Raw genomic sequence first — 18,563 nt, forward strand, 5'->3', positions numbered from 1 at the left:
GACACTCCATTTATGCAATGACCCCCCCCCCCCACACACACAGCAACCCCTCTTTTCACTCAGTCCCTCCCTGAATCAGGCTGAGTTCTTAGAATATCTAACAATCAGAGGCCAGAAAGAAGTTCCAAGAACCAGGACGACATTTGCAGGGTTTTTTTTTTGTTTGTTTTTTTTTAGAACTTTAGAATTTTACTTAAAACAGGAAGGTGTCTGGTCAACCTTGTGCCAACTGTCTCCATTAACAGGGAACTGAAGTCATTTTGTTTCGAGAACCAAGCTTTTCCAGAAAGGCACCTGAGCTGTTCCCAGTGTTCAGCCATGCTTCTGGTCCTCATCTCATTCCTGGGGATACATTATTTCCTGGGTGAGTCAAATATCCTGACAGTTGTAGATGCACACAATTCACTGTTTTCTCACTTAATTTTAGTAAGAATATTCTTCTTTATGAAGCCTGTATCACAATATGGATTTGTCATTTATTTTGCAGGAGGTGTCCAAACACAGACAGTTTCTCAGTCCGATGCCCATATCACTGTCTTTGAAGGAGACTCCGTGGAGCTGAGATGCAAGTATTCTTATGGTAGAACCCCTTACCTCTTCTGGTACATCCAGCACCATGGCCATGGCCTCCAGTTTCTCCTCAAATACTATACAGGAGACCCTGTGGTTCATGGTATGAACGGCTTTGAGGCTGAATTCAGCAAGAGCAACTCTTCCTTCCACCTGAGGAAAGCCTCTGTGCACTGGAGTGACTCAGCTGTGTACTTCTGTGCCCTGGGTGCACAGTGTCTGGGGCTGCAGGGGGAGCTGATCACAAACCTGTAAGATGCTGAGGAAGATTCTGCAGCTGAGCGACTCTCGATCATTCACGCTCATCATCCATGTAAGGACTAAGTAAACTCATTGGTTCTCCAAGTTGGACTTCTCTGGAATTATTTTGCTCTATCCTTGGAACCTTATGTGGGGTATATGCACATTTGATCATGGCTCCCAGGAAAAGTGACATAGCAAGAAAAAAAAATCATTAAATAGCCCTTGGGACACGATTGCCTTCTTAATGTTTGTTTTGTAGGTTGCATTTTCTAATGACTGATTACTTCCATTAGACTTAAGATACAACTCAGTTCTACATAACCAGTAGCTGCAGTGGGTGCTTACATGGTGTGCAGCAGAGGGAGAAGTATTGGCTTCTGTTAGCTCCACACCGAGGTCAGTGATAAGGAAGTACACTGCTTGCACTCCACACCTCAAGAGCCTCAGAAGCACTCTCCAACTGTGATCTTTAGTTTAGTTCCTTTGACTCCGTGTAGAATCATCCTGAAGAGAATCTCAATAAGGAGTTTCCTGGATTAGATTGTCTTGTGAGCATGTCTGTGGCAGATTACAATAATCACTGTGGAAAGACACAGTCTGCACATGGGAAGCACCATTCCCAGAGTTTGGGCCCTGCACACTGCATGAAATGCAGAAGAGTTAGTAGAGCACAGCATGCAAACATTCTATGCTCTTTGTTCCTGATTACGGATGTGATGTGACAAGTTGGCTCAAGGTTCCGATGCTGTGACAGGCACACAGCCCTTGCTATGGTGGACCGTGACCTTAATGATTAAGTCTAATAAGTCCTCTTCCTTCTAAGCTATTTTCATCAAGCCGTTTCTTCACAGCCACAGATAGGGAAGGAGGAAGCCATCCTTACTCCAGCAGACATAAGAGCGCAGAGTTAAGAGACAGAAGGTAGGAAGGAGACCAGAGTCTGACCTCAGCAGACAGAACGATTTCAAACAGCAAAGAGCAGACACTCTTTTGCATGAAATGGGCATCTTCAAGGAAGGAGGGGGATATTTAGAATTTATAAAGAAGGTTGGGATAAGGAATCTTATACCATTGCAAGGGGCTGTATACAAGTCTTCCGTTTCTCATTTCTAGTATTTTCTGCTCATTTGAGACAGATTATCATGGGAAACAGACATTTTACAAAAATGTTTCCTGTCCCAGGCTCACTGATAACTGCTGGAGCAAGGACAGCTGAGGTCTCACAAAGATTCTGTTTGTACAACTGAGGCACACTATCATGTGTGAGCAGTGCAGTATTTGTTTCTCTGTAGGAAGTCAACGATAGAGTGACATGTTGGCTCTTTCATTTCAACTGAGACACCTGGTAGCTATTGGATGGCATTTCTGTAATTATGAATAGTAGTTGTGATAGGCTTATTTGCACCTTGTACATTCTCTTACCTGGGAACGCCATCTCATGCCATTTCTACGTTTCTTATGCAGTTAGTTTGGGGCATGTGGTAGTCCACTGGAAAATGACTCAAGCGTCGAATGTATTTATGATCACAGATAAGGAAGTGGCCATCCGAAAAGCTTTGGATGGTTGTATTTGTCATTTGAACAAATTATAATAGTTTAGCTACATATATCTAAGTCAACAAAATTTCACTCAATGTAAAGTTGTAACTAACTTTAAAACCAATAAACGGGTCCTCGTTCTCATTTTTCTCCACAATGTTATTCCCTTTCATTCTCTAACTACAAAACTTATGCACTTTATTTCTCAAGTTTGTGTTTTACATTTCTAATACATATGTGTGTTTGTTAACAGTGTGTAGCGCTGCGTTTTTTAAAATATATGCCAATAATAAAACATTGTAAACATCACTGTGAAGCTTGTTGTTTTTGCTAAAATAATTTGGAGACATGGAAAATTAACTATAATTCATTTCAGTATTTTTAACTGCTATGCATCATCCCAATTCAGGAATATGTGACAGTCACTTTGATGGTCATTAGGGCACATGGTGCTGGCAGAAGCAGTGGCAGTCTAGGTCAGAGGTCAGGTTCACTAAGGTCAACAGGCCTCCACCAGTCATGTTTCCAAGGTGGTGCTTCATCCCTCTGCACAGTTCAGTCTGAGAATATAGGTCAGCAGTCCTCTGAGGTTAGCACGAGTATGTGTGGGGGTGTGTCTATCCAGCACATACACATTTCCTGTTTTACTCTGAGCTTATATTTATCCTTTCCCTACAACCTAACCTTTCCTATCTTAAGAGATTAGTATTCACACACTCCAGTGGCTCAGAAAATGAACTCTTGTCCTGAACTGGTGATTGCACTCTTCTTAATGTTTGGTAAGTGGAATGGTACATTGAGTTTCTGTCTTGTTTCATGATATTGATGTAAAATTTAACAACAGTTTCTCTTGTGAAGCAGAATACAGGTCATCATTTCCCTGAATTGTTACTAATTTCACTTTTTAGGAGGAAGCAATGGAGACTCGGTGACTCAGACAGAAGGCCTAGTGACACTCTCTGAAGGGGCTTCTCTGACTGTGAACTGTTCCTATGAAACCACACAGTACCCAGCCCTGTTCTGGTATGTGCAGTATCCCGGAGAAGGGCCACAACTCCTCCTTAGAGCCTCAAAGGCCAACGAGAAGGGAAGCAGCAGAGGTTTTGAAGCTACATATGAGAAAGAAACCACGTCCTTCCACTTACAGAAAGCCTCAGTGCAAGAGTCAGACTCGGCTGTGTACTACTGTGCTCTGAGTGACACAGTGGCAGAAACCACAGCGGGAGCAGAGCACAAACTCTGAGAATCAGGGGGCTGGCTGCTGAGTGTGTCTACGATCACTCATTTAGGGTCCATGGGCAGGTCTGCTATTGTTGATACCACACAAGAAAGCATCCAAATTAACACTAGGAACACATTAGGAGAACAGTAAGAAAGCATGCCGCACTTTAGGCTTAATCAGAGAGAATGAAGGCAGTCACACATCACAGTGATTTCCTTTTTTTGTTTTTGTTTTGTAGTTGGGACTTTATGTAGCCCAGGCTGGCCTTGAACAATTTTTGAACCCAAGGCTGGCTGTGAACTCTTCCTTCTGTCTAAATCAACACTGGTCTGGAGTTGCATCTATGAACCATCACACTAGGCTGAATTTGTGATTTCTTAAATACAAAATCCCCTGTTGAATGAAACTATGTATTCATCATTGCCTATAATCCTAACCCTCTGACCCTGACTCATGTCATTCATGGATCTATCATGTGTAGAGACAGCCATGGCTTATATGGCTATATGTGCTCCATGTCTTCCTGAAATAAGAAAGGGTTATTTCATTTTTCCCCTCTCAAAATCTGATAATTTACTTGTCACTTGTACAGACTTTTATGTTTGACTGATTTAAAAGTAGAAGCTTTCAGTGGAGATAGTCCCAGTCTTGTGCAAATAGGTTCCTGCCTTTCTTATTTGGCTCCCTTCATTCTTTTGACCAAAAAATGTAGCATATTCTTCAGCCTCTTCCTTATGTTTCTAGTGTGTGAAAGACCCTCAGTGAGAATCTTCCCTCGGGAAGGAGATCCCCAAGCTCAATGACCAGGCCGAGACCACTGGATGCAATCAGCAAGAGGGTTTATTGTCCAGATACACAGGTACCTGCGGGCATCTCAGTCAGCTCGGAAGGACTGGCGCGCCCAACAGAACAAGGGACGGGTTTTTATAGGGTTCTGGGGAGCAGAAGCAGGCATACAGAAGCAGATGCATGGTTACAGGGACTTGATTGGTGGATTCTAATGAGGCACAGATGCACGATTACACCCAATTGGCTAATTCAAACATATTTAAATGAGGTGTAGAGGTATGGCTACACAATTGGCTAGTTCAGACATATTCAAATGAGGTTAAAACAGAGCAAAAGAGTACGTGCAGGCTGGGGCGTCCGGAATGTCAGGAGCTAGGGGCTTATCCCTTCCTGCCAGATGGCCTATGAGTCAGTTCTGATACCTCGGGCTGGTTCTACATTCCTTCTTCCTTATCTTTATGGTCCGTAAGTCTTAACACGGGGCAGGCCCTACAGGGCCTGGGCGTGCCTGGGCTCACCCGGGCCTGTTTCAGCTCTGAGTCTGTGGATCTTAAAACGTACTTTTTACTTTTATAGTTGTGGACTTATATAATTTCCCTTTCAAGATGGGGGTCTTTCAGTGTGTTCTCTTTTTCAGTGTAATATGTCAACAGTTGTGATACACATGGAGTAAAAGGATGCTGAGTTTTGGGTGCTTTGGTCCTGGGGAGAAAGTTGAATTAAGATGAAAAGATGAATATACTGAATTCTGTTTATAGGTCAAGTAAAGGGAACTGAATAAGGCTCTGGGAAAGCTGGAAGACATTGCTGGGAGAAAGAAACTTGGATTGTGGATTTAGGAGATAACAGAGGTTAAGAATTAGGTAGAGTAGCATAGACAGCTACTCCAAAGAGATTCATAGACCTTGAACAAAACTAGGGACCAATGCATGGATATACACATGTTAATAGAAGATGTATTTATTCTTTCTGTAGTATATTACAAAAATATCCATTTTAAATTACTCCAATTATACAAGCATATAAAGAATACCTCAGAAGGTCAGTTTAAGTTATAAAGCTCCAGAAAGACGAAAAATCATATTGTATAAATACAGCATTAAAAAACAACCAAGCAAAAGGAAATCCAGTGGCTTAACTTTTTAATTTGATCCAGAGTTTGTCTCCTTTTCACAAAGATTTATCCTTTTGTCCCATTGCAATATCTGGTCGGCCCTAAAGACTTCAAGTCCTGCTCATTGGATTTCCTGCATCTCTACTTGATAAAGTGCATGTTCTTTTTTTAAAAAAAAATCAGTCACATAATTTTTTTAAAAAAATAAGCAATCTTAATTCTCAAAACAAACCAACAAAACAAAATAAACATCTCCTACCCAATAACTTTCTAGTTCACTCATTAGAAACCCAAATGTTTTATTAACTTAAGTACTAGGTGTCACTGCAAACTGGATATCTCTTCATTCTTGCTTTGAAAATAACCCCCTTGACTATGTTTATAATTTCCATTTTTTGCTCAAATCTACTTTAGTGACATTTTCTCTAAGCACCATATATAGCAGGTTAACTCTTTGCATGTTGTGGTTTGCCCAGAAGTTACTGTATTTTGATGCTAATTCCACTGCCCCAAGGACAACTGCCTAGTCAAGGACTCAGAACTCAGGTGACATCAGCAGAACCACCTCTCCATTGAATTGGTAAAGTACTGGTGAGCGGCAGATACAGGATAGAAGGAGGCCTGTCATTGGAGGAGAAGGACGAATAGGTGGGAGAGAAGTTTGAAGGAAGAGGAGGAGACTAAGTGAGAGAGGAAGAGACAGGAGGGAGAGAGGGGCAGAGGAGCGGTGGCAGGACAAGATGGCAGGTGATGTTAAGATTCTGCTCTGTGTATTTACAGGTTGTTATTAATGTTCTCAAGGGATGGATGGTACTGGGCTTTGCATGTTTAAGTGGGCAATTATATCTTATCAATTGGGTCAAAGATTATTGTGTTGTGTGTTCTTTTATGTGAGGGTTTGAGTGTAGGAAAGTGTGCGGCTGGGATGTGTTTCCGCCAAGATATCTAGCAGATATCTTGGGATAATGCAGTACGGACCCAGTGAGGTAAAAGACAACCATTACCTTTTTATTTTCATATTTTTACAACAACAGCATGTCATTCATGTTAGGGTAGAAATCTCAGCTTGCATCTGGGCACAATGGGCCAACATGTTTCCACATGGAGAGATTAAATGAAAGACGAAGACTAGAAGAGGAGAGGAATAGAGTCCACCAATGAGCATGTGGAGGGAACGGGGAACAGAATGGGGGGAGAAGGGACAAGGAGAAGAGGGCAAGAGCAAGGAGCAAGAGCAAGAGAAGAAAGAGGGGAGAGAAGAGGGAATAGGCAATGCCTTTATAGTTCATCAGGCAAACATAGCTGTTGACAGGTAACTTTGGGGGTAGAGCTTAGACAGAATAACAACAATTCAGGCTTAGTCTTTTCTGCATGGAAACATGTATGCTGTCTGTCTGTCTGTCTGTCTGTCTGTCTGTCTGTCTGTCTACCTATTTACCTACCTCCCACAGTTCTGCAGGGTGGAATTCCAAGATGAAGATATTGACTAGTTTTCTCCAAGGTCCACCACCTGACTTGTATGTAGATGACCCCACCTCCCTAAGTCCTCACACGCTTTTGCTCTGAGGATGATCATCTATTCTTATGTGAGCATCAGTCTCATTTAATTAGAGTTGGCCTCATTTGTCTTGATCGTTTTGAAAGTGCCTGTCTTTGAATACAGAAACATTCTGAACTTCTTAGGGTGTCAGCTTCAATGTAAACATGCTGGAGAGGGTGCAACTCAGGGTTTACCAGACCTGACATTAGATAAATACTAAATGTAAGAAGAATACAGACTCCTTCTTGACCAGTGCCCTTGAGATTTCTGGTGACACAGAAATCATATATACCCTGGATGATGAGGCTTCCCCACTTTTTCCTAAATGTATTTTTAGAGGAACAAGAAACATTCAGTCACAAAAATTTCTTCAGAAGTCATGATTCAAACCATAAAGGTTGGAGCTAAATGGACCAGTGATAAAAATTAAAAGTGTTTATTCAATTCAAGTGCTTTTTCCTCTGTGATTAGTGTATAAGTATATAGGATTCTCTTATTTTTAGTTTCATTCCTTTGTGTAGCTAATTCTTCATTTCTATTAATATTTTATCTTTGCTCATACTCCCACTTTCTAATTATCTTCCTGTCTGAACATTAATTCTGCTTTATTTTAGCTTTTACATATTTTTCTCAGATTTTGTCTTCTTAGGAGCTATTTTAGCTGAGTAACTTACACTCCTCCTTTACCACCACAGTTATGAAGCCTCTGAGAATTGTATTTTGGTGGTTGTAGTGGGGTAATGTGAGGGAGATGACTGTGGTCTCTTTCTTATACAATCCAGGACCATCTGTCCATGAGTGGCACTATTCACAATTCATTGGGCCCTTCCATACCAATCATTAATAAAAAAAAAAATCCCATAGACATGCCCACAGGAAAATCTAATGAAGGCAAATCCTCAGGTGACATTCTCTGTTCCCAGATGGTGCTAGCTTGTTTAAAGTTGACAAAAACTATCCAGCAAAGTTCACCCCTTGACAACTTGACACACAAATGCATCACTATTACATGGTAAACTTTTCCCCCCCAATATCTGATGCAAATGTGAGAATATAAAACACAGCAAAACTTTTAAAGTCACACAGTCTTTAAAAAATGTAAACATTTTAAAAGTTCAGTCTCTTCAAAAATATCCAACCTGCGCTGAATAAATAGCTCAAATGTTAAAAGCTAAGACTCACACAAATAAAAGAAAAGATAAAATATCCAAAGTCTCTTTAAAAGCCTGAAGTCTCTCGATTGTACTTCTTATTCTGAGAGGGAAGAAGCAGGGCAGAGTTGCAATTAGATAAATGCAAATCCAAACTCCAATAGTGCAAATAGCTCAGGGTTCAGAGCCTGGAACTCACTTTTAATCTTCTGGGCTCCACGGGGCTTGGGTAGGCTTACCTCTTCAGTTCTACCATCTGCAGCATAAGCAGCTTATCTCATGGTTTCAGTCTGGCTACAATCCACACCTGCCAGAGTTCTTGGTGGTTATTTCATGGTCCTAGGATCTTCAGTGTCATATGCTCTCCACTGCAACTGAGGCTGCACCATCACTAATAGCTTCTCTTCAGGAAGATTCTGATCCTGCTACATAGTATCAAGCCCTAATAACTTTTTCAAATTCCTTTCACGTTTTCAAAATTAGTTCATGTGGGAAACACACAGCTGCCAAGTTGTGCTGCAGTTTTATGTACAAAATCTATGTCATGACCTTGAGAAAATACCAGAAGAGAACGACTCAGCCATGCTGTTTTATTATTAAGAACAGTGGATGTTCAGCTCTATGTAACTAGCATCAATTGTTCCTGCAAAGTGAAGAAATTTTCACTTCTACAGATACTTAATTCAAATATATAAAACAAATCATCCTGTTTCCATCTTTACTTCCCTCTGATACTTCCCCAACCTGCTCACCCACTCCCTCCCATCTCCATGCCCTGGCTTTACCCTACACAGAGGCATCAAGCCTTCATGGAGCCAAGGTCCCCTCTTTTCACTGGTGCTGAATAAGGCCATCCTCTGTTGCATATGCGGCTGGAGCCATGGGTCCCTCCATGTGTACTCTTTGGTTAGTTTTTTAGTCTTTGGGAGCTCTGGGGGGTCTGGTTGGTTGCTATTTTTGTTCTTCCTATGGGGTTGAAAACCCCTTCAGCTCATTCAGTCCTTTCTCTAACTCCTCCATTAGGGACCCCATTCTCAGTTCAATGGTTGGATGCAAGCACCTGCCTGTGTATTTGCCAGGCTGTGGCAGAGCCTCTCAGGAGACAGCAAAATCAGTCCCCTGTCAGCATGCACTTCTTGGAATCCACAATATTGTCTGGGTTTGGTGACAGTATATGGGATGGATTCCCAGTGAGGCTGTCTCTGGATGACATTTCCCTCAGTCGGTGCTCCATACTTTGTCTCTGTATTTCCTCCTGTGAATATTTTGTTCTCCCTTTTGAGAAGGACTGAAGCACCCACTCTTTTGGTCTTCCAACTTCTTCAGCTTCATGTGCTCTGTGAATTGTATCTTGGGTATTCCAAGCTTTTGAGCTAATATCCAATTATCAGTGTGTTCTATTATGATTGGGTTATCTCACTCAGGATGATATTTTCTAGTTCCATCCATTTGCCTATGAATTTTATGAAGTCAGTGTTTTTAATAGCTGGTAGTACTCCATTGTGTAAATGTACAACATTTTCTCTATCTATTCCTCAGTTGAAGGACATCTGGGTTCTTTACAGCTCCTGCATATTATAAATAAGGCTGCTATGAACATAGTGGAGCATGTGTCCTTGTTGTATTTTGGAGCATCTTTTGGGTATATGCTCAGAAGTGGAATAGCTGGGTCCTCAGCTTGGACCATGTCCAATTTCTGAGGAACCTCCAGACTGACTTCCAGAATTGTTGTACCACGTTACTATTTTTAAATTAATCTCAGGATTCTAAATACCAGCTGTATATCAAATAGAGTTCAGAGTCCATCAGGTTGACTGATAAATTGTCCTTGCAATGCATGAATAAGAAGTAATAAAAACAATATGGAGAACATGATCTTTCCCCCCATAATCAGAGCCTCTACCAACTTCCCATTTTACCTGCTTGCTATATGGAGTTTGGAATTTTTATGTTCTTAGGTAAAATATCTCCTTTCACAGACCAAGAAAGTATTTTAGCTCCACAGATATCCAATATTTTCACAGAGTGCAGGGAAAAATATGCAGATAAGAAGAAAACTAGGAAAAATAAGATACATAAGTAGAAAGAGATAGAGGACAGTAGTGTCTATGACCAGTAATACATAGCCTGATCAATCTCTATGCAGGAACTTTTGTCTGACTTGAACTTGCACAGGTCTTAGGCATCTATCACAACCATCACAGGTTCTTACGTACAACTGCACTGCTGTGTCTGGATAGACTTTGTAGTCACCCACCAACTCCACTCTTAAATTTTTTTCCATATTCTCTTCTGCAAAATATTCTGAGAGGTCCCATTTTGAGGTGGTCATTTTGCAGTCTCTTATATCTGTATCTTGACTGGTTATGGGTCTCTGTGTTAATTTCCATTGACTTCAAATAAAAGCTTCTCTTATGAAATTTAAGAAAGTTTTTACGAATTGATTTAATACTATATCCAGTTATCAGATTAACATTAGTAGGTTCCCCTTTGCTTCAGGTATGTATTTCATCTCATAGATCAAGCCTTAAATCCAATCAGAAGATGAGTGGTTATCTTCATTATATCCTTGCCTCGATTAAGCCAGTGTCCATGGCTTACCAGGCCCGTTGCTATTATTGTACTCAGAATTCACAGCTGGGTAAGACTTACTCTTGTGGTAGGGTGCATAGCATCTTCCATCCCTATGAAAGTTGACCGGTAGAGATGAAGCTTCCAAGTGAATACAAGCTCAAGCTTTTCATGTTCATTCATAAGTTAAAGGTGCGGAATCTCTGTAATAAGTTCTTACCGTCAAGTGCCATAGTATAACTAAGATCATTGGCGTTAGCCTGTAATGTTTGAGGAGTAGGGTCTATGGGACCTCACTGGCTATCGATTCCAAAGAAGTAACCTATTGTTTGCACTGGACTCATTTGTTAGCCTATCATTCCTAGTAGGTGTATAGTTTCTTGGTTATAGGATGACTTCATTAAAGCTTTTTATATCTGTGATTGCATATCTTTTAGGAAGCTTCTAGAGGCTTCCATGTGACTTTTCTGAAAACTCTTCAGGGTTGGTTCTCCTTCCACTTATGCAATAGCATAAAAGGATAAAAGGAAATAGTAAAACAGAAACCATTTTTTAGTTGGCTCTTTGGAGTCAGTTTCCTTTTGTACAACCCCTGCAGCAGACCCAGGCAATGTTTGGATGTCCCAAGAATTATTCTTAAGGAAACAATAAATGCATCAGGAGATTAGAGTAGAACGAGATGGTTTTTAGGCAGAAGGGAACAGTGTTGGGAATGTAGAGCTGAAAGGTTTTCTTTCAGTCTTTGTGGAAACACACTATTGTAAAGTTTGGGAGAAAAATGAGTGACCAAGGCAGCCAGTACTCATGTTTAAAGGCTTGGCTCCCATGCTAGAGGAAATGCCAGCAATGACATCCAGTCACTGCATTTAAGGATATAAAATCTATTTTAACACCAGAAAATTACGCCTAGTCAAATAATAAACTTTCAGGGCTAGGACATAGGTCAGTGGTAGAATACTTGTCTAGCATGCATGGAAATCTGGATTTGATTCCCATCACAAAGGAAAATAATAAATAAAGAGAGAATAAGTTTGTACATGTTTACCTTTTACAAATGAGTAGCATGATGATTTTTTAATTTCTAACTTTTCTTTTACCACTCAGCCACAGGGAAACATTTCTCAGAGCAAGTCAGCTTTCTCCTCGTAATTGCTGAGTCAATTTTTTTTCTAATATGGGAGGAGAAACAAATCAAGGGCTTTTCTCAAAGCAAGTCAAACATTTCTCAGAGCAAGCCAGATTTCTCATTGCAATCTCAGACCAAAATGGTTTCTAATTTTAGAGTAGAAAGAGTTCAGGAACTCATCACCCTGCCTCTTTTTCACAGAGATAGAATCTGTTCATTTTATTATAGTCATCTGTGTGATGAAGACAAGATTTTTTGATTATTAATAACGCCTCAAGTGAGGTCTCTAGCAAAACTATTCTTGAAGAGCAGAGTTTGAGATAATAAACGACTTTCAATATCGAGTGCCGCTCTCTCTCAAATTCATTTTAAAATGATTTTTATAAGGAAATCGGAATGGGGGTTCTTCAAAAAAATTGAATTAAAAAACTACCAACAAAACAAACTAAAACTAGATGTATTATGAAGCCTAGTTATACCTCTTGGTATTTCTCCGTGTGTGTGTGTGTGTGTGTGTGTGTGTGTGTGTGTGTGTGTGTGTGTGTGTGTAAAATGGTCTTATGTAAAATAAAATAAAAATTTAAAAGAAACAACGTGCTGACCAGTTGTGAGTCTATATGTTTCCCACCAGCTATCGTACAAAAGATTATTCCTCTAATTAGTTTCAACTGCCACACTACTCTATTGGTATTGTGAAAGTAGAGGAAAGTTTGACAGTGCATCCATTAAGCAAAAATAATAGTAGTAGTTCCCCCACCTGGGACTTATATTCCCCCGGGCATGAGTTCTTGACCTGTTTATAGTACCAGTTATACATTTTTCTACCATGAAGTAGGCCTGAAATTAAATTAAAAAGTAGTTCACCACTCTTATAACATTCACATTGATCTTGGGTATATCTGTATCTTGCCATGATGGTCACTACTGTAGATCTGAGGGCTCACAGCAGGCTAAGACTTGTTAAATTTTTTCCCCTGGCAGCCTTAGTCACACTTTTGACACTATAAAATGTGGTCAGTAAGGAGGAAGCGTCTTCATTAGTACTGGCTGGATTGCACTAAGTCCTGTGACCAAAACATGCAGTGTCTTCAGCACTGTGGTCCTGCCATCAAGTTCTGGTGGGTGACCAAGAGCAACAGCAACAGGTTCCATTATTTCTGGGGTCTCTATGGCTGCTCCAGATCAACACTAGGGGATGTGTCCCAGAGCTGATTTTGGGCTTTTTATTTGGCATTATATTGCTTAGGGGGGGTATTATGCTAATTCACTTTGTCTCTCTCTGCCTCTTTCCTCTTTTCTGTTTTGTACACACACACACACACACACACACACACACACACACACACACACAATTTTGAAACATCCTTAATGTTAGTTGGCCCTTCATGCACCCACCCTTTCTGCCATACTCTCTTCCTCCCTCTGTATTTAACCCTTCACTGCCCAGAAAAATGCTATTGACTGAATATTAAATATTTTCTTGCCTTCATTCATCAGGATGAATCGTAGTGACATTTTGATTTCAAATGTTTATCCCAGCCCATGATTCAGTGGTACAGAATGTGTGTACCTCTTTCCAGGTTACTAATAATGACTCAGTAACATTCAAAAAAACCCAACCCCATCTCTACATCTTTATTCATGGCTTTCAGTATTTAGAGAAGTGGCCACAAGATGGCAGTAGGGCGCAGCTGATGAGAAGCACAGCAAGCTCATTTCATTGCATCCTGAAGCAATGCATCCGTTTTCTTATTGGCTAGTAAGATAACACAGGAAGCTGCTATAACTGTTAGAGAAAAGGGAAAACCTGGAAAGACAAAGAGCTTGCTTGGCACGAGATTGCAAGTCTACGTTGATCCCAGGCAGGAAGAACGATGAAGGCATCCATTCACACTGTATTCCTGTTCTCCTGGCTGTGGATGGACTGTAAGTTGACGATTTGGGGTCAAGAGAAAATATTTGGTGGATGTTTCTTAGAGATCCGTGGGCAGTCTATTTTATACAGTTCCCTCTAGTTGTTGTGGACAAAGATTTTAAGCAGAGTACTGCCTGACTGCTCTCCTCCTGTCTGTTTTCCTTTCTGTGTAGGGGAGAGCCATGGAGAGAAGGTCGAGCAGGTTCTTTCTACACTGAGTGTTCAAGAGGGAGACACCGCTGTCATCAACTGTACTTACACAGACAGTACTTCATCATACTTCCCTTGGTACAAGCAAGGAGCTGGAAAGGGTCTCCACTTTGTGATAGACATTCGTTCAAATGTGGACAAAAAGGAGACTCAACGATTTAAAATTTTACTAGATAAGAAAGCCAAAAAATTCTCCCTGCACATCACAGCCACACAGGCTGAAGATTCAGCCATCTATTTCTGTTCAGCAAGTGCACAATGTTTCCAAGGCACCTGCAACCTGTCCTCAAACTTGCTATGGGGGTGCTATGGGGGTTGGAGCCCAATCCACATCCTGTGTCTTGTAGTCAAGCATTTGTCAAATTTTTAATTGCAATGGAAACTATAACATACAGATATTTAAAACATATATGAGAAATTTCTGCTCTCTCTCAGAGAGAGAGAGAGAGAGAAAGAGAGAGAGAGAGAGAGAGAGAGAGAGAGAGAGAGAGAGAGAGAGAGAGGTGTGGTAGTGGTTCATACCTTTAATTCCAGAACTCAGAAGGCATAGGCAGGTGGATCTCTAAGTTGAAGGCCATCCAGGGTTACATAGAGAAACCTTATTTTGAGAAAGAACTCCAAAATAGTTTATTTTTTAACTCAAAATTCCTAACAATTTTTTTTTTGTATATTCGTATGTCTTAGTTACTTTCTTATTGCTGTGAAGAGGTACCACGGCCAAGGTAACTTACAAAACGAAATCATTTACTGGGGTGTTGGCTTACAGTTTCAGGGAAGAAGTCCATGATCATCATGGCAGGGAACATGGCAACAATCAAGTAGGCAGGCTATTGGTGACTTACATGTAGAGATGACAGCCTTAAAACAGGGCAGGGAGAGAGAGAGAGAGAGAATGGCATCCCCAGTGACACTCCTACAACAAGGCCACATTCAATATCTGAGACATCTATCAACTGGGGACAAAATATCCAAACATATGATCTGATCCTATGGGGTGCTTATCACTCCAACCACCACATGGTATGGGAGCTACACTTACCTTTGGGTGTAGGTTCCATGTTTAGAATACAGTTAGAAATAGGACTGGATTAGGGAAGTGACTTTAATAGTTTCTCATCCAGGGTTCATTGCTTAGTCAGACATGTACAGTGGGCTAGGCTTAGAGTATTGGACATGGATTCCATCATGTTGAGTAGGCTTTATGCTGGCTACTTATGTCAATTTTACACAAGCTGGAGTCTTCTATCTGGATAATGGCAATAGAATATATAGTTTTGGGGGTCAATGGACTCCCCTGATCAAGAATTCAAAAGAAGATATGCATTGCCCGATGGTGGGTTTTTTTGGGGGGGGAGGGGCTTGTTTTGTTGGGAATAATTGCCACATCAAAATGTCATAATTTCTTTAAATATATGCATGTATGTATAAGATGCACTTACATAAGCAATTTTAAGGAAACATAAGATAGTATAATTCTCTATGGCTCTTTCAAACATCCTTAGAGCTATTTATCCCTCTTCTCACCCTCCCTTCCCCCTCCCAATGTTTGCTGCTTTCTGCTCATCAGCTAAGTATTCCTCCATGTTACCCACATCTCTCTCATAGCTCCTGCATCTATTATTCTCCTCTGAAGACCCACATGAGTTCTTTTAACTCTCCTGTTATCTGCAGTTACTCCAGGTGATGTATTCAGAGCTGAAGATTCAGAGATGGGTTCTGGAAGTAAGTGAGTATGTGTAGCATTTGTCTTTCTGGGTCTGCGATACTCCACTCAGTATATTTTCTATATTCATCATTTTCTTTCAAAGTTTACTGTACTACATTTTCAATATCTATGAATCTGTTAAAGGGCATTTAGTTCATGTATATTTTCTAACTACTATGAATAGAAGAGACATGAACATGGCTGACCAAGGATCTGTGGAGTAGAATGACCATTGGGCATGAGCAAAGGAGAGGAATAGATGGTTCATATGGTAGATCTACTTTTAGCTTTTAGAAGATTAACCACACTGATTTCCACAAATGCATCAGTTTGCAATTCCACCAATGTGAATGAATGTTTCTCTTTCCCCATATCCTCTTAAACATATTCACTGGTAGTTTTTAATTTTTCTTTCTTATTGGATATTTTATGTATTTACATTTCAAATGTTATCCCATGGCCTGGTTTCCCCCCTCCCATACCCTCTCACTCTCCTTCTATGAGGGTGCTCCCCCTCCCACACATCCACTTCCACCTGGCATTTTCCTACACTGGGGAATAGACAGATACCAGGTACCAAAGTTAAATCAGTATCGAGCAAACCTTTTAAACAGTTTCATAAACTCTAAAGAAATTGAAACAGTCATTAAAAGTCTTCCAACCAAAAAAGGCCTAGGACCAAATGGATTTAGTGCAGAATTCAATCAGACCTTCAAAGAAAACCTAATACCAATACTCTTCAAACTATTCCACAAACTTAAAATAGAAAGAACACTACCCAATTCATTCTATGAAGCCACAATTACACTTATACCTAAACCGTACAAAGACCCTACAAAGACAGAGAACTTCAGGCCAATTTCCTTTACGAAAATTGATGCAAAAATACTCAATAAAATTCTCGCAAACTGAATCCAAGAACACTTCAAAACAATCATCCATCATGATCAAGTAGGCTTCATCCCAGGGATATAGAGATGGTTCAACATACGGAAATCCATCAATGTAATCTACTACATAAACAAACTCAAAGAAAAAGAACCACATTATCATCTCATTAGATGCTGAGAAAGCATTTGACAAAAATTCAACAGCCCTTCATGTTAAAAGTCTTGGAAAGATCAGGAATTTAAGGCCCATAACTAAACATAGTAAAAGCAATATACAGCAAACCAGTAGCCAACATCAAACTAAATGGAGAGAAACTTGAAGCAATCCCACTAAAATCATGGACTAGACAAGGCTGCCCACTCTCTCCCTACCTATTCAACATGGTATTGGAAGGTCTAGCCAGAGCAATTGGACAACAAAAGAAGGTCAAAGGAATACAAATTGGAAAGGAAGAAGTCAAAATACCACTATTTACAGATGATATGATAATATGCTTTAGTGACCCCAAAAATTCCAACCAGAGAACTCCTAAGCCTGATAAACAACTTCAGTGAAGTGGGTGGATACAAAATTATCTCAAATAAACCAGCAGCCTTCCTCTTCTCAAGGGAAAAATGGGCTGAAAAAGAAACTGGGAAATGATACCCTTCACAATAGTCACAAATTATATGAAATGTCTTGGTATGATGTTAACCAAACAAGTGAAAGATTTGAATAAAAAGAACTTCAAGTCTCTGAAGAAAGAAATTGAAGAAGACCTCAGAAGATGGAATGATCTCCCAAGCTCATGGATTGGTAGGATTAACACTGTAAAATGACTGTCTTGATGAAAGCTATCTACAGAATCAATGCAATCTTGATCAAAAATCCAACTCAATTCTTCACAGAGATAGAAAGAGCAATTATCAAATTTATGTCGAAAAACCCAGGATATCAAAAAACATTCTCAACAATATAAGAACATCTGGGGGAATCACCATCCCTGACCTCAAGCTGTATTGTAGATCAATAGTTAGAAGAACCACATGGTATTGGTACAGAGACAGACTAGTAGAGCAATGGAATGGAATTCAAGACCCAGAAATGAACCCACACATCTATGGTCACTTGATCTTTGACAAAAAAGCAAAAACCATTCCTTGGGGAAAAAAAAGAGAGCATTTTCAGCAAATGGTGCTGGTTCAACTGGAGGTCAGCATGCAGAAGGCAAATTGACCCATTCTTATCTCCTTGTACAAAGCTCAAGTCCAAGTGGATCAAGGACCTCTACATAAAAGAAGATACATTGAAACTAATAGAAGAGATAGTAGGGAAGAGCCTCGAACACATGGGCATAGGGTAAATTTTCCTCAACAGTACACTAATGACTTATGCTCTAAGAGCAAGTATTAACAAGTGGGACCTCATAAAATTGCAAAGCTTCTGTAAGGCAAAGGACACTGTCAATAGAACAAAGTGGCAACCAACAGACTGGGGAAAGATCTTTACCAACCCTGCATCTGATAGAGAGCTAATATCTAATGTATACAAGGACCCCAAGAAGTAAGACTCTAGAGAGTCAAGTAACCCTATTAAAATGGGGGTACAGAGCTAAACAAATTCTCAACTGAGGAATATTGAATTGCAGATAAGCACCTAAAGAAATAATTTTTAATCTTGATCACTCTGCCTGAGATAAGACGAAATCTCAAAGTAGTAGAAAAATGAGATTGGACTCAGACTTACCACTTTAACAAAAATTAACTGGAAATGGATCAAGGACCTCAATGTAAAACCTAAAATGTTGAAACTGCTATGAGTAAACATTCACACCATTTGAATTTCATTTCCATAATTGCCAAAATTGAATAATCCTTCTGATATTCCCTAGATATTTTTATTTCTTCTTTTTTTGGAAACTGGCCTGATCCATGGCCCATTTTCAAATTGTGTCACTTGTTCTGAGTTGTTTGTATATTCTAAATATTAACCCTCTAC

At 40.1% G+C, this 18,563-nt stretch overlaps 2 gene segments (V, D, J or C); both read left to right on the top strand.

Moving 5' to 3' along the window:
* Window positions 1–318: 318 nt before the first annotated feature.
* LOC134482287 (T cell receptor alpha variable 8-3-like) lies at window positions 319–825 on the top strand. The segment is given in 2 exon segments: window positions 319–364; window positions 488–825. Coding segments are annotated over 2 exon segments (384 nt in total).
* Window positions 826–3,085: 2,260 nt separating this feature from the next.
* LOC134482201 (T cell receptor alpha variable 9-1-like) lies at window positions 3,086–3,840 on the top strand. The segment is given in 2 exon segments: window positions 3,086–3,131; window positions 3,261–3,840. Coding segments are annotated over 2 exon segments (381 nt in total).
* The last annotated feature ends 14,723 nt before the right edge of the window (window positions 3,841–18,563 follow it).

The sequence above is a fragment of the Rattus norvegicus genome, chromosome 15, assembly GCF_036323735.1.
Source record: "Rattus norvegicus strain BN/NHsdMcwi chromosome 15, GRCr8, whole genome shotgun sequence".
NCBI lineage: Eukaryota > Metazoa > Chordata > Mammalia > Rodentia > Muridae > Rattus > Rattus norvegicus.